This window comes from Sesamum indicum, linkage group LG11 (assembly GCF_000512975.1).
Source record: "Sesamum indicum cultivar Zhongzhi No. 13 linkage group LG11, S_indicum_v1.0, whole genome shotgun sequence".
Taxonomy (NCBI): Eukaryota; Viridiplantae; Streptophyta; class Magnoliopsida; order Lamiales; family Pedaliaceae; genus Sesamum; species Sesamum indicum.
The window spans coordinates 2,118,640-2,133,564 of NC_026155.1; the positions used below are offsets into that span (position 1 = coordinate 2,118,640).

The 14,925-nt window shown below is 36.2% G+C and overlaps 2 protein-coding genes and 1 non-coding gene across 5 annotated transcripts; 2 read left to right on the forward strand and 1 right to left on the reverse strand.

The window, feature by feature from the left end:
- Positions 670 to 3,309, forward strand: LOC105173233 (methylsterol monooxygenase 1-1). Its single transcript, XM_011094916.2, has 5 exons — positions 670 to 1,584; positions 2,067 to 2,389; positions 2,483 to 2,630; positions 2,740 to 2,769; positions 2,985 to 3,309. The coding sequence occupies exons 1-5, from the start codon at positions 1,255 to 1,257 to the stop codon at positions 3,009 to 3,011; spliced, it is 858 nt and encodes a 285-aa protein (XP_011093218.1). The 5' UTR covers positions 670 to 1,254; the 3' UTR covers positions 3,012 to 3,309.
- On the forward strand, positions 3,310 to 3,382 carry TRNAK-CUU. The gene has a single exon. It is a non-coding gene; the product is annotated as a tRNA-Lys (tRNA).
- Positions 3,929 to 12,623, reverse strand: LOC105173234 (protein transport Sec1a-like). 3 transcript variants are annotated; one of them, XM_011094917.2, is made up of 22 exons: positions 12,418 to 12,623; positions 11,890 to 11,948; positions 10,791 to 10,872; positions 10,343 to 10,421; positions 9,860 to 9,910; positions 9,661 to 9,757; positions 9,519 to 9,551; positions 8,919 to 9,047; positions 8,209 to 8,397; positions 8,031 to 8,114; positions 7,863 to 7,961; positions 7,672 to 7,742; positions 7,153 to 7,249; positions 6,691 to 6,813; positions 6,508 to 6,603; positions 5,735 to 5,851; positions 5,552 to 5,632; positions 5,060 to 5,271; positions 4,782 to 4,872; positions 4,608 to 4,697; positions 4,268 to 4,364; positions 3,929 to 4,173 (listed from the first exon to the last, which is right to left on the reverse strand). In XM_011094917.2, the coding sequence occupies exons 1-21, from the start codon at positions 12,488 to 12,490 to the stop codon at positions 4,311 to 4,313; spliced, it is 2,007 nt and encodes a 668-aa protein (XP_011093219.1). In that variant the 5' UTR covers positions 12,491 to 12,623; the 3' UTR covers positions 3,929 to 4,173; positions 4,268 to 4,310. The 3 variants fall into 3 exon arrangements, with proteins under 3 accessions (XP_011093219.1, XP_020553350.1, XP_011093220.1); XM_020697691.1 differs by lacking the exon at positions 12,418 to 12,623 and adding an exon at positions 12,067 to 12,117; XM_011094918.2 differs by lacking the exons at positions 10,791 to 10,872; positions 12,418 to 12,623 and adding an exon at positions 12,067 to 12,100.

A 14,925-nucleotide genomic window follows, 5' to 3' on the forward strand; every position in this document is an offset into this window, starting at 1 on the left:
ATATTTTTCTACAAAATAGTACCATCGTTAATTATTTGACTGAAAAGCTACGTGCTTCTCATGTGGCTATTAGTGTGACTGTTGAAAAACTGGAAACAACAGGATTTTTTTTAAGGGGAGGATGGAATAAAGAGAAAATTGCAATATTAGTCCGGAACTATAGGGTCCTTTGCAAGTTTTGTCCCATGCTTCTAGAAATAGCTAAATTTAGTCCCATATTTTTATTTTTTTTCTTTGTGCAGAATTAGTCCCGCCGTTAATTATTTGATAGAAAGGCCATGTACTTAGCATGTACCTGTTAGTGTGATTGGTTGAGAGGGACGAAAACTAGCAATTGGGAGAGGGGGAGGGGGGGGGGAATAGAGAAAATTGCAATATTACTGCCAAAGTATGTGTCCTTTGCAGGTTTCATCCTATACTTTTTGAAAATAGTCAATTTTAGTCCTACATTTTTTTTTTGTGGTAGTTAATGTGACCGATTGAAAGATGGGAAACTCGTAGCAACAAGTTTTGGAGCTAAAATATAAAAGTTGGGGACTAAAATTAACTATGTCCAAAAGCACATAACAAAATTTGCAAAAAAGCCCTCTTAAAAGGCTAATATTCCAATCAACTCAATCTTTAAATATAAGAATATTATTTTAATAATTTTATAGTTCGACTCAAACTTCCATTTCTACATCCGTCCCTACTATTGTTAGCTACTCATAATTCTCTCTCCTGTGTTCCTACTTTAATGGAGTTACTGTCTTTTCTTCATAGATCTACATGCATGGACAGCCATCTCTCTCTCTCTCTCTCTCTCTCTCTTGTTCTTGTTAATTTCTTTCCACAAATTTTCTAGACTTAAATCCTAAATTTTTAGATGCCCAAAAAGTCCAAAAATCTAATATCTCACATTTTTTCAATTTGTAATAGTTTCAGATGGAGAAATCTTGACAAGTGTTCCGATTTGTAAGGATGAACTGAGGAAGATTCTGATGAGGATGCCTTCTTTTTCTCTCAACCATAAAGATGAAGTGATTAATATTAAAGCACCCCATCTTGTTTTCCTGTCCGTCTTGATCAGTTTTTCCTTCTGCAGCTGGTAATTACTGCAAGACAATCTTCATCTGAGCACATTCAATCTTCTCCCTCTTCTCCTTCTTTCTCTCTCTATACTCTACAAACCCCCCAATATAGATACATATCTATATAGAGAGAGAGATACACACAAACAGAAGCGCACAAGAACACGTCGAACACAAAACAAGAATGCTGCCATATCAAACCCTTCAAGAAGCAGAGGCTTCTCTGGGCAGAAACCTCAGTTTTGCTGAGACATTATGGTTCAAATACTCTGCCCAGAAATCCGATTACCTTCTGTACTGCCATAACACGTTTTTCTTGTTCATTTTCTACTCGGTGCTGCCGTTGCCGTACATGTTCATCGAGCTCGTGCGTTCCCACAAGATTGATAGGTTCAAGATTCAGCCTAAAATCCAGAACTCTTTGGCTGATATGTTGGACTGCTACAAGAAGGTCATGGTGACGTTTGTTGTTGCTGTTGTTCCTCTTCAAATCTTTTCTTTTCCCGTCATTCAGGTATGTGTTTTCTGTTTATTGATTGAAAATTGATGTTCGATTCATTTCAAAGAAACAATGAAACAATGAAACTTTGTGGGGGTTTCATTTGTAGAGACTTGTTGCATGCATGTATTGCTTTTCTTCAGACATTTGACCGTGTAAAATTGCATCAATCTATTATTAGTAATTGTGGGTTTGATTTATATATAAACCTTTGTCGTTGTTTCATGAATTCTTGGAAAGTCTTACGGATGGTTCTTGATTGAATGCCCCATCTAACGTTGGTTCCTTATGAGATGAAGAAGATCAGAGGGTATTCAATCTATTATCATTCTTGAATAGATTTCATCTCAGAAAGGAATTCTCGAACCTAAGATATCAATGTTGTGTTCCTCATGGTTTTGGTTTTTGCTTGAGGCCGATTCTTAGATCACTTCTTTCTGGTTTTCGATACGTTTCTAGTCCGAAAGATATGAAGTATTATCCGTATTTGCTTGCAGATGATTGGGATAAGAACAAGTTTGCCACTACCATCCGGCTCCGATATTTTCTTGCAGCTGTTGGTATACTTTGTTGTTGAGGACTATGCTAATTACTGGCTGCATAGATTGCTCCACCAGAAATGGGGATACGAGAACATCCACCGTGTTCATCATGAATACACGGCTCCTATTGGATTTGCAGCCCCTTATGCACATTGGGCTGAGATCATAATCCTCGGCATGGCCTCGTTTCTTGGTCCAATGATTGCTCCTGGACACATGATCACATTCTGGCTGTGGATGATTGTGAGGCAAATGGAAGCCATTGAGACCCACAGTGGGTAAGAAGAGAAACTATAGTCAGATTCTTCATCAACCTATGTTTTTTCATCTCTTGATTCTATGAAATGTTTGCATTCTTGTTACATATTCAGGTATGATTTCCCCTGGAATCCTTTAAAGTACATCCCATTTTACGGAGGAGCTATTTTCCATGATTACCATCACTTTGTTGGAGGGAAAAGCCAGAGCAATTTTGCATCAGTATTCACATACTGTGATTACATCTATGGAACCAACAAGGTTTGTCGAATACAGTTTGTGATTTCTCTTTTCCAACATGTATTGCATAGAGTAGTAGTATTCAGTTGTCATCTCACCTTTACTGTTTCATTGCTGCTTCGTCATCCAGGGATACCGGTACAAGGAAGCTTTTGAAAAGGTATTAGCTAAACATCCTTATGTCAATACTATTATCCTTAACTTGAAGATGGTAACATCGTTCTTCGATAACGTCTAATCTATCCTAAACGATGTTTTCTTGCATTTTTAGCACATCCCATATGACATTCTTGATTTTCTGACAACTTCATGAACTCACAATGATGAAGTGAGATTTTGTACGTATATCTAATTGTGGCGTGTTGAATTGTGCAGAGGAGGAAAGAACTGAAGCAAATGTGAGTGAATTGCATGGAGAGTTTGCAGGTTGAATCCACACAAAGGTGCAAGAATCTGGGTAGAGTACACAGCAGCAAGCCAGGTGTTTCTTTCAGACACAAGATTAAAAGGGAATGTAATTTACCTAAGGGAGAGTGTTCCTTAGGTTAGGGTGTCAAGTCATATATGAGATGGAATTGCAGCACATCACCTGGCCATTCTTCTTTAAGTATACCTGTAATTACCTTGTAGTGATGGGTGCTATGACTGCTGCGTGCTAAATCATTTTAAAATAGTTTACAAGATATCTTTAAGTACAGAAGCCCGTCTAGCTCAGTCGGTAGAGCGCAAGGCTCTTAACCTTGTGGTCGTGGGTTCGAGCCCCACGGTGGGCGTTTTTGTGCTACTTATATAAACTCGTTTTTCTGCACTTTAACTCTTGCAATAAATAGATGAAAATAAATAAATCAAACTTGGAGAAAATAGAACTTGTTTTGCTTTTCTGATTTTTTTTGTTATCATTTTTTAGAAAACATAATTTTATAGATTTGAATTTAAATGTTTCTTTAAGTGTATTTAATTTTTAATATTGCTATTAAACAATGACTGTTGATATATCTTTTAATTATATTTAAAATGAAGGGATTTATTCAGGCAAGTGAAGTCTAAAATGTATACTTGAATTTAAAATTATGGTTTAAAAAGGCAGAGCTATCATTATCATTATCAAAAAAAAACAAAGATTCTAGATTGAGAGCTGAACACTTGCATATTTTTTAAATCTCAACATTTGTAAATTAAATTAAAAAATGATATAATATGTTTTTATTACAAAAACAACCCGAAATTTTATATTTGAATCATCATAAAACATGAAATTGTTCAGTCCAATGAATGGTGAAAATTCAGATACCAATCAGACTATTTATATCAATTTGAAATTAATGAATATATCAGTTTGAAATTAATAACAAAACTAACACATGTTTTGTATGAACAGACTGTACCCACCCACTCATAGTTTCTGGGATGTCTAAAGGGAATGCAATTCTTGATTACATTGAAGTTTAAATCATGTTCTTGGAGGAGACGAACACTACAAAAGATTGGATTTCACTTCTCTCTTGGCATTCCACCCAATTCAACGCTCATCCTTTTGGCTGCTGCTTCATATATGGATTTCACCCTACACGTTGTTCACACGTTTAGCATTGAGAAAAGTAGAAATAAAACGATGAAGCAATCGACATTAAGAAGAATTTCGGTGAAACTTGATTAACCTGGTGTTCGGCACAACTCTGACATACAAATACCATAACACCTTCAGATCTTAATGTCATCAACTGAGAGCTCCTTTGCTGATAAGGACTTAAGTTTCTGAGTAACATCCAATAAGAAAACAAGAAGGGAATTATATACCTATTGTTTCAAAATATCAGTTACATAAATGCATGTCAGTTCAAACCTTATGAGCAGTATCATTCATCTGTTTGTTTTCAGAGTCCTGTGTTGTCATATATATATATATATATATATATATCTATGGTGATAAATATTCGCATTTGGCTATTAAATGATTGTTGGGGGGGAAGGATCGGATGCAGGGAATGCAATATTTACCGTGATGTATTGAGATGGATCATCCAAACCAGTGGTACCAAGGACGACTTCCCTCCTTAATTTTGCTGTAAGCTTATGGCAAGCCCTAAGCTGAGGACAAATACCAACAATTAAGTTTTCAAAATTCCAACAATGTATAATAATTGCTGAAAAATGAAAGTGTAGTCGTATTACCTCAGACCTTGTTGCCCCACCAATTATGAAAACAAAAATCCTCTGGCCCATCTTCTTCAATTCACTAGGTGTAATTCTCAACACTGAATCACTAGAGATCATAGCAGGAGGATAAATGTCATTATGAGTTGTGTGTTTGGGACCATAGCTTTACTTGTACGAAGAGCTACCGAATGACAGACCAATATTATATGGATCATATACTGGATATTAATTCTAAAAGCAATCAATAACTTCATGAGAAACCAAAACATAGAAAGAGCTCCGGGTGTGTCTACCTTGAATATCCATCATCGGAGGATTTAGATTTGGCCCAGTTTGCAGTTCGTCTTGATCTCATAGATTGTGCATTAGATTGCCCAGATCTAACTGATTCACTCTGTGAGGCTCCAGTTTTCCCTTGGGTTCCATGACTGGGAGGACTAGGACTGTTCATGCAGTAATACTCATCTTTTGCCAATTCTCCTTTGCTCAAATTTTCAACCAACTCCTGAGAAAGAAATCAAGTAACTCTGATCATTCTATGCAATGCTACCAACCAGTTGCCCAATTAGTGTAAAAGAATAATGTTTATAAGTTTATGTTGTCTTCCAGGTTTCTTACAGGGGAAGGAGTGTTTTCTTACATTGAAACTCATTTTAGTCCATATATTCAGTAGTTTCTATCACAAATTTGCGTAACTGAGTAAAAAATCTGGCAATGCCCGAAAGAGATTGCAAGAATTTGCTTTTCAAACTAAAGAAACATATACATATGATCTTAAAACAAACCTCTATCATGGGATAAAACCGAAATAGTGCCCACGTCTCTTCCTCTCCTCCTGTTCGATCCTTCCTTGATGCATGCTTCCTCTAATAAGCAAAAGAAATTAGTGACTGTCAGGTCTCAGTTTTAGCCCATACCTTGCTTCAGTGCATAAATAAATAAGTGCATATTCTAGCAGACACATTTACCTTTGCTGAGTCAAACTTAAGTGAGAAAGTCCCTTTTGAACTCTTTCTCGAATCAGATCCCTCAATCAATTTCATATTTTTCACAGCTTTCATGTCCGAATCTGATAATTTTGCCAACTGAAGAAGCACAAGAAATAACCATACGAATTTAGCCAGAGCTATATTGGTTGTATCACTTGGAAGCTTCTGTTTATAAGATACAGGCCACCAATCATATGACATGGTATAAATGTCCCTCCCACAGCTCAGAAATTTAACAACACTTTGCTTTGGGACCTTTACCCATCCATTGAATGATCTCGGGCCTCCACAATTGCCAGTGAGACAGGAACTTGAGAATTTACATATGAATTAATTTATAACATTTTTACAGTTCTGGGGAACCGTAGAAGGCAAGAATTCATTAATCATCTATGGTGTCGGAAAGCAACTAAAGAAACCCATTTCAAAACTGATAATCAGGATCAATCTACTACTATCTTTTCAAAAGAAGTCTTAACGAAATATCTGATGGAAAATTGCCTTTATCTTGCATAAAATCTAATCCTAAATAGAGAAGGTATTCCTTTAATTTAAAATGATTTCCTAGTTAGTCTAGTTGATTAAGTTAAACTTTTTCACTCTAATGATAAATTCATGAATACTAGACTATCAGGACCTGATTTTCATGCAGAAGGAAAAGAAAGAAGTCGTAGAACATATATAAAGAATGACGAGTCCCCATATGCCTCATGCGCACGTTACATGCGATTAGGTGAACAAGCATTTCCAACCTGCATGAGTTTCAATGCTTTGTCACCCTCAAACTTTTCTGGATAAACAGCAGCATAAACCATCATAAGCCGGAGCTTGTTCTCATTCGTTCCTTCCTGCAGGGTAAAGAAATAATTATCTCTCATACTAGAGTTCAGAATGTAAGCTAGTGGCATATCAGAATATAGTTATTAAGATAATACCTGCTTTCTCAGAAAATTAATAACTTCCTTTGTTCCTGCATCACCAAATACAAGGTCCTGTTCCAGTTGTCCAAGTTCTCGAAGACCTGTATCTCTGATAATTTGATTAATCTTTCCAGCAATCTGATTCAAAGAGAAACAAAATCAGCATTTCTTGAAGTTTCTGGGGAAGCCTGCTTCTTTTTTTGTCCTCATAATCATTCTCAAACATTTCTATTTGGTTGGTCCTAAAAATGTACATTTGATGATCAGAAGGAAAATTAGAATGCACAATTGCAGAAAAACATTACGTAAACCCAAAATTGGTTAGGTAATTTAGCTGGGTGTTCAGACTTTCAAGAAATGGAAGTTCTATTGGCTTCAGTTGTTTTTCAGGTCAGATGATATATGGTTGAATGCTTCAGTAGGACTGCACTGACAGAATGAGGAAATAATTGGTAGATATAATGAAGAAGAAACAACCGCAACATGGAGAGAGAGTTTCTCCATCTGTTCATTATACTGCGGCAAAGCTTGAACCATTTTCTGAATGTCTCTAGTGGAAAGCTCACCAGCGTCTCTACATAGAAGAAAAGTTGAAAATCAGAGGGTGTCGAGGAAACTTATATGAAGACCTCATTTCCTCACTAGCAAGTATGAAGCTCTAATGAAGCCACACTTTGTAATATTTTAAACTGAATGAAATGTGACTAAAACTAATCCTCCGAAAAAAAGAAACTTTTTGTCTTGTTCTAAAGACAGAGTCTGTACACATAATTTTATCATACTCTGTCAATCAATTATAGTTCCAAATAAACAAAATGGAATATAGATAATGATGACATACCACCTCTAGAAACTCGATTGAATGCAAAAAAGAATCCAATCAACACCAGAGAATACTATTATTCTCAATTTCTGGTCCTCACTCAAGTCCAGTCACTACAGTGGGAAAGATACTTTCATATCAAAACAAGTAAATGTGCATATATAATCACCAACCTCTGTTGCAATTGCGCTGCTTTGTTTTTTGAAACAAAGTTTGCCATCTTGTCATGCAACCGTTCACTAGCCTGAAAATTTTAAGGTGAGAGAACCATTTACAGACGACTCATCTAAGAACTGACAAAGGAGATTTACATACGCCACTTCCAGGAAGGAAAAAGGAAAAGATTTCATGCATGAGTAAATACCTCTGCTATGTGAGTGTGCCGGAGCTCAAGCCAGACAAGATCATGATCTTCCAAAAGGACTTCCTTTCTTTCAGGTTGACCACCTGATTTGCTAGGAACCTAACATCCATTATATGTCACCTGAAGAGTCTAAAGAACTGAAAATAGTGTTCAGACACAAACATTTACCTCATGCACATATTTGTTCCCCTCCAGATTAAGCAGATCATGACACATAGCATCATAGGTCCATTCATGAATGACTGGAGCAATCTAAAACAGCAAACCATCATGAATTTAAAAGCAACAAAAATGAAGAACAAACCAATGGATAAGGTTGAATTTTGTCAAGATAAATTTATGACACCTGATCAACTGATCTGTCCACTATAAGTAATTCACATGTTTCTGTTTGCGGGAAGTTATGAATGGAAGATTTATATGTTGTAATTTGGTCCCAAACTGCTGCAGCAAGCTTTGTAGGAACTAGTTCACGAAATGAAGTCATTGAGTCACCATCAAGTTTGGCTGCTTTATACCGCACAAAAGGAAATTCCTGTAGTAGGAAATTATATGAAACCTTAACCAAATGTTGACGATAAATGAGGTGGAATGAGAGATGCCATACTTTTCACATATTTGCTCCCAGAGATCGACGAGAAAGATAGTTTCACAACTGTACTAAAATAAATAAAATACCAAAACTGCATGGCACTTCCATAATTTTTATATAAGATTATACTGGAGTAAGAGGTAATTTTTCCAACCAATTAAATTAAGGCTTAAACATCTTGATCTAATACATTACATCTTATCTAAAATAGAAGAAAAACAAAGCACATAGAGATACTGCCAATATATTAAAAATGAATTTTCTGCAAACAAGACTCTTTGGAAATATGACAGTCTTAGCTCTTGATATTTATTGGTAAATAAGAAATAGCACTTGGCTCCTATATCCGACAGAAAAGGAAGGCAAAGGCAGCTTCATGTCAGATCAACAGTTCATTCCTTACTTCAGGATGTAGAGGAAGGTTGAAGGGTCTGGCTAAAACATAAATGATGATCTTTTGGTACCTTTAATGAAGCAAAAACAGTAGCAATTCTTGTGGCCATTACATTCAAGCATCTATCAAATCGACGAGAATTTTCAGCATCATCACCATAGAGTTCTTCAAGTGCTTTGTCATGTTCTGTGATGAATCCCTGGAAATAAAATTGCTATGCTGATACAGTTTCTACCAAGCTGTGGAAATAAATAATAAATACTGGCACATATCACCAATCTGCGTGTGCATACTTCTTCAATATATAAAGTAATAGAAAATTACGATATATGGATAAGTGTAGTTTGCAAAGTCTGAAAAGTTAATTTAATTTAATCAGAAAAGAAGTAGAACAAGAAAGAAACATGGTGGAAAGAGGAGGAAAAGTAGGAAAAGTGGGACAGAATGACAAATATAAATTTGTTAAGGGAGAAAATTTGAACCTCTTCAATTCTAGAAGATATTAATGATTTTCGAAAGAAAAAAAGAGGGTGAAAATTACAAAACAGCAGCCCTGTACAAACTTCTTCGGTTAAGACTTAATCCTACTTTTGAGCTTGCTGCTTTTTACGTTTCCACTGTGCAAAGTATAAGAACAAAAAATAAAGACGAAAAATGAAGCATCGATTACCTGACTGTCTATAGAGAAGTACTCCAAATTCATCTGCAATTTTCCAAAGGTTTCAGTTTCTTTGTTTTTTTTCTTTTTTTCCCAAAAAAAAGGAAATCTGTTCTTATATAGGTATTTACTGGCAAAATGAGCAGTTGTTAACCTCTCTTAGTGCACCAATACGTGGTAAAACACTAGCATCCTTCTTAATGCGATTGACAAGGTCCTTTTGTATAGGTGTACTGAAGTATAGATATGCTCTGCAGACACATAAAAATCAAAAGGAAACAGGAAGCACTCAAACTCCATACAGAAGATAAAATGGACATTGATTTTTGGGATAAAAGATTTCTTAGACATACTTCCTGTACAACGGTTCTCTTCCTGACATGTCAGACAAAAACATGATCACGCTGAAAAGGATTTGAAGCTAAGCAGTCAGTCCCTATATTATTATAAGTCATTTTGAAACAAAAGTTACAGGTCTCTAATAACTGGAAATATTAATCAAGAACACAAGTACCTGGAATGACGTCAAAATAGGGTAACCGGATAGTTATTTTCAGTAAGATAACACAGTATAGAGAATGACAACAAATGAAGTTATAGTAAAGCATCATATATCCTCTCAAAAAAAAAAAAAAAAAAAAGTAAAGCATCATATATTAACACAGGGTTGTTGGAGGAATCCGTTAAAAATTAACTTACATTTTCCTGAACCAATAAAATAGTAGAAGAGAATATAAAATTGTCAAAACATTTCAGTTGAAGTTAAACACATATAAGCTGCTTTTTCCTCACTATAGTAATGCCTAAAGATGGAAAAGATTCAATGACAGCCATACTTTTCCTTGGAAGGCTGAACGAAGTATATGGCATCCAGTTGAGGCAGAGGTTGTCTTCTTCTAAAAATGTCTTCCACCACTGAATAAAATGAAAAAGATATAGAGCTATCAATATGAAGCTAAAAAATGTAATACGAATATCTGAATTTTCTGACAATTAACTTACAACTGACTTCATGTCACACTGAATTATATCATATTATATCCTAACTGGTAGCGTAGTAACTGAAATTAGGGTAAAAATTCACAAATAAAAATGAAGATTGAGAGCTCTCCGGAAAGAATTTAAGATCTTCCAGTTCTGCCAAATTAAAAAAGGAGTACGGAAAGCTCTTTCAATTCTGTCAATTCCTTATTATAGGACAGAAATCCAATTGCGAAGACCGCAAAAGATTCACCCTAGTTAACATATAGCTTTTTTGTGAAACATAATTTTACAAATGCTTACAGGAAACTCCCTGGTCTGTTATATCCGACATTTTGCACGAGTGTGACATTACTCTTACAGTAACTTTATCCATTATGAGTACCTGAACAGAAACCAGGTTGCTAAGAAGGGTATATTGGAAAACTAAAGGGCCAAAAGAGAAGGGGTTTAGTGTCAGTAAAGAACGGCAAAACAATAGGACAATTAGAACATGAACAAAATAAACTAACTCCATTTCTTGTGCAAGCATCTTTTTGGAGCATGATGGCTAAATAACTATGGCATGTGCCCTAGAAGAATGAAAAGGGACTAATATGGGACAAATTGCATGTTCACATAGTCACCATCCTAACTAAAGAATATTGTCTTCATTCTCTCATTTCTGAAAGTGCTCCCACCGAATTTATTTTGGAGCAGATACGAAGTAGTGCAGTGAGACAAAGTCAATATACTTCCATATAACTTGGTGCAGTTCACCTTATTTCTTATGACCACTTTCAAAATAAGCACAGTATTGACAAAAGTTTCTATTAGTAGCTCAATTAGGAACAATTTACACAAACACATGAACTTAACATGGTAAAGGAGTGTAATAGTATAGGGTTTTATAATCAATTAACTTTCAGCATGTTGACTCAGACTCAGTATCTTTTGTTCCCATAATTCTGCTACCTCCATATATATAGAATGCATTCCTCCTGAGTGCAAATGTAGAATTCTATTTATATATACCACAAATTTGTACAGCCAAAGAAACTAAATTAAAGACAAACAAGTATGCTTAAAATGGTTTATTCATTTGCTTATAAAACAAATTATTACAACTCAGAGACCTGAAGTTCTTGTACCAAAAAAAAAAAAAAAAGAAAAAAGAAAGAGACTGCTGAAGTACAAGTATCTTATAATGCTGAAGGCAGTAAAAAAAAAAAAAAAAGAAAAAAGAAAGAGACTGCTGAAGTACAAGTATCTTATAATGCTGAAGGCAGTAATACAATGAACTAATTCTATTCCAAACTTGTGAAAAGTAAAACCATCTTCTGTATAAGGACAAAAGCTTTGAGCATAATAAAGCCTCAAAAGTTTGCTTGATAATAGTCGTAAAGTGCAGTGAGAAACATACCTTCCACGACGATCTTGAATCTCCCGGTTTGGATGTTTGGAGCATTTCATACAATAATCCTAAAAAGATTTATATCAAAACAATCATTTCAAATACTAGAACAATATCTTATAAACTTCTGAAGTGAAAAACAATTAAATAGAGCCATAAAACAACAAATCCTGTAAAGCAGATTACCATTGCAAGCAGCAATATCTACAGAGCTCTCATTCCACAGGCAATTTGGATCTGTTTCCCAAGCTAATTCAGTATGATATGATTCTCTACTCTTAGGGACCAGAGAAATTTTTAAGTCAAAAACTGCGTAGTATTTGGAACTATGTATTTCCCTTGCTAATTCCCGTAAAACGCATGCTAAATGCAGAACAATGTAGAGATAATCGCATAGCACTAATTCAAGAAAAACTTATAGAGTGTTGTTCATTTGCCACTCGCATTGCTCATGAGAAAGCAAAAGGCCAAAAAAAAAAAAGAAAAACAGAGAGATATCAAATAAGCAACTGAGAAATACGGTCAGGCGTGGCTTACGATCGCGGCTGACTTGGCGGAAAGTCTTGTAGTCTCCGCCGTGGGAAGAGGTCTCGGAATCCGAAACAGACATGCTTCAATGCTAATTTCCGGCGCCGGAGTTAGACGAATTGAGGGTTTAATTTTCAAGTATTCAATCCAGTTCTTGGAACCGGGAAGAGAGAGAATCGAATGTGGCAAGCGGTTTTGAAGGGAAAAGGTCGTTATGTTTGTGGGGGCGCATAATTTGCTCCAACTGTGTAGCTTTCTGATATTGTACTTTCCTCCCCGACATTTCCCCTATTTGCATCCATTCCCCTATTGTTTATTCTATTTATCAATTCTTCCCCTCATATTTCTTCTCCAACATATACATACATGTATTCTTTTAAATTTAATATAGATATCATGCATACATAAAGATTTCAAGGTGAAAAGTCATAATAATTCTGATTAGTATTAGCAGTAACATTTGTATATTATACCGATTGTTTGTCTACGTTTCAGTTATTATTTTTGTCTTGAAAGTTCTATTTATAAATTTATTAAAATAATTTTAATAAGTATGAAAAATAACACAAATCCTCGATAAAATAGAGCATGCATGTCAATATTTGTGTTGTAGTCATGCAAAAAGAAAAATAAAATATATTTTTTGTTTTCCAGTGAAATTGGTATTTTAATAGAGATTGGATCAAATGTGTTAATTTTTCTAAATTATTCTTCTCAATTATAAAGTTGAAATTGAAATAAATATTAAAAGTGCACAAGACTCCGCCATGTCAAGAATGACTGTCTACCCAACCCCACCTCCCCAAACGTCAACAACTGGAAATACCTAGCTCTCAGTACCTGGCTAAGAAATGACTCCAGATTAGAGATGATACTTCACCCTTGTTTCACCAGCAGTCCCGTGTTAAAATCCCTAAGATCCCAAAAGCCAAGTCTCCCCTCAGTCATCGGTTGACACAACTTCTGTCGAGCAACCTAATTAGCCTATATCTCGCCTCGATTATACAACCAAAAATTGATGCCGCCGACTCTAGACTTCTTAACAGACAATTAGGCAACCGGAAAGAAGGCATCGTATATGTAGCCATGGACTGAAGAACAACTTTAATAAGTATTCCTTTTACTTGCCTGGGATAACAACTTCTCATTCCAATCATTAATTTTACTCCACACTTGCCCTTGTTGCCCACCATCTCGCAGTTCCAGCACACCATCTCCTTCTTACCCTTGTTCTTTCCCCTGGACCTTGACCTTCCATGGTATTTACCCCGTGTGTCAGGTCTCCCTCTGGACTCTGTATGTAGTGCAGAGCCAGATGATCCACCCGTTTGCTTTCTACGGGTTTCCTCGTTCAACATCATGTCCCTGATGTTGTCGAACTTTATCTTCTCCTTCCAAGACGAAGTGCTTACCGAAGTAACAACCACATCCTAACTGTCAGGTAAAGATGAGAGCAAAATTAATGCTTTTACCTCATCATCAAACACGATATCCACAGATGCCAGCTGTGTCGTGAGTTGGTTGAAGTCATTGAGGTGATCGGCCACCGACTTCCTCTCCTCCATCTGCAACCTGAATAGTTTCTTCATCAGCATGACCTTGTTCATTGTTGAGGGTTTCTCGTACATGGACTTTCTTCGTGCTCTTCGCTCCCTTCACATGATAGGCGACATTTCGAGAGAGCGACAGGATTATTGCGCTCATCGCCTTTCGATCGAGCACCTTCCATTCTTCATCACTCGTCTTCTCGGACTTCTCTGCAAGTGGTTCGTATAGGTCCTTCCCGTACAGGTAGGCCTCCATCTGCATACGCCAAAATCCAAAGTCGGAACCATTGAACCGTTCGACTGGAAACTTTCCCTCCATCTTAACTCCTTGAACCAAGCTCTTGATACCAGTTGTTAGGAAATGGATCGGGTTAAGATGGACAACAGCTGGAATATGAAGGCGATAAAAGACACACGAATTTGTTAACCCAGTTTGGATATAAATCCTACGTTTGGGGGCGATACCAAGCCAGGAGAAAACACTCAAAGAGTAGGAAAATTGAGGAGTACAACGCACACACACTAGTATGTAAGTCTTCACCACACGTGAAGACAACACTCACTCTCGTTTCAACTCTTTCTCTCGATTTTTTCTCTCTACTCTATTCTACAAAACAATGCTAATAAGAGTAGTCTATATAGCCATGACTTATCCTTTTCCAACTCAACTTGGGATTTCTAAGTTGAATCGGGTTATCCTTCTCCAACTCAACTTGGGATTTCTAAGTTGAATCGAGTTATCCTTCTCCAACTCAACTTGGGATTTCTAAGTTGAATCGAGTTATCCTTCTCCAACTCAACTTGGGATTTCTAAGTTGAATCGGGTTATCCTTGATTTCTTCAAATCAATCTTCACAACTTAACATACCCAACCCTACCTCCCCAAACGTCAACAACTGGAAATACCTAGCTCTCAGTACCTAGCTAAGAAATGACTCTGGATTAGAGGTGATACTTCACCCTTTGTTTC

Coding starts and splice junctions, on each gene's coding strand:
- LOC105173233 (XM_011094916.2), top strand. CDS start 1,255: ATGCTGCCATATCAAACCCTTCAAGAAGCAGAGGCTTCTCTGGGCAGA. Junction 1,585..2,066: donor TTTCTTTTCCCGTCATTCAG/GTATGTGTTTTC, acceptor ATTTGCTTGCAG/ATGATTGGGATAAGAACAAG. Junction 2,631..2,739: donor ACATCTATGGAACCAACAAG/GTTTGTCGAATA, acceptor TTCGTCATCCAG/GGATACCGGTACAAGGAAGC.
- LOC105173234 (XM_011094917.2), bottom strand. CDS start 12,490: ATGTCTGTTTCGGATTCCGAGACCTCTTCCCACGGCGGAGACTACAAG. Junction 8,115..8,208: donor TGGACAGATCAGTTGATCAG/GTGTCATAAATT, acceptor TTGCTGTTTTAG/ATTGCTCCAGTCATTCATGA. Junction 6,814..7,152: donor AACTCTCTCTCCATGTTGCG/GTTGTTTCTTCT, acceptor TCTTTGAATCAG/ATTGCTGGAAAGATTAATCA.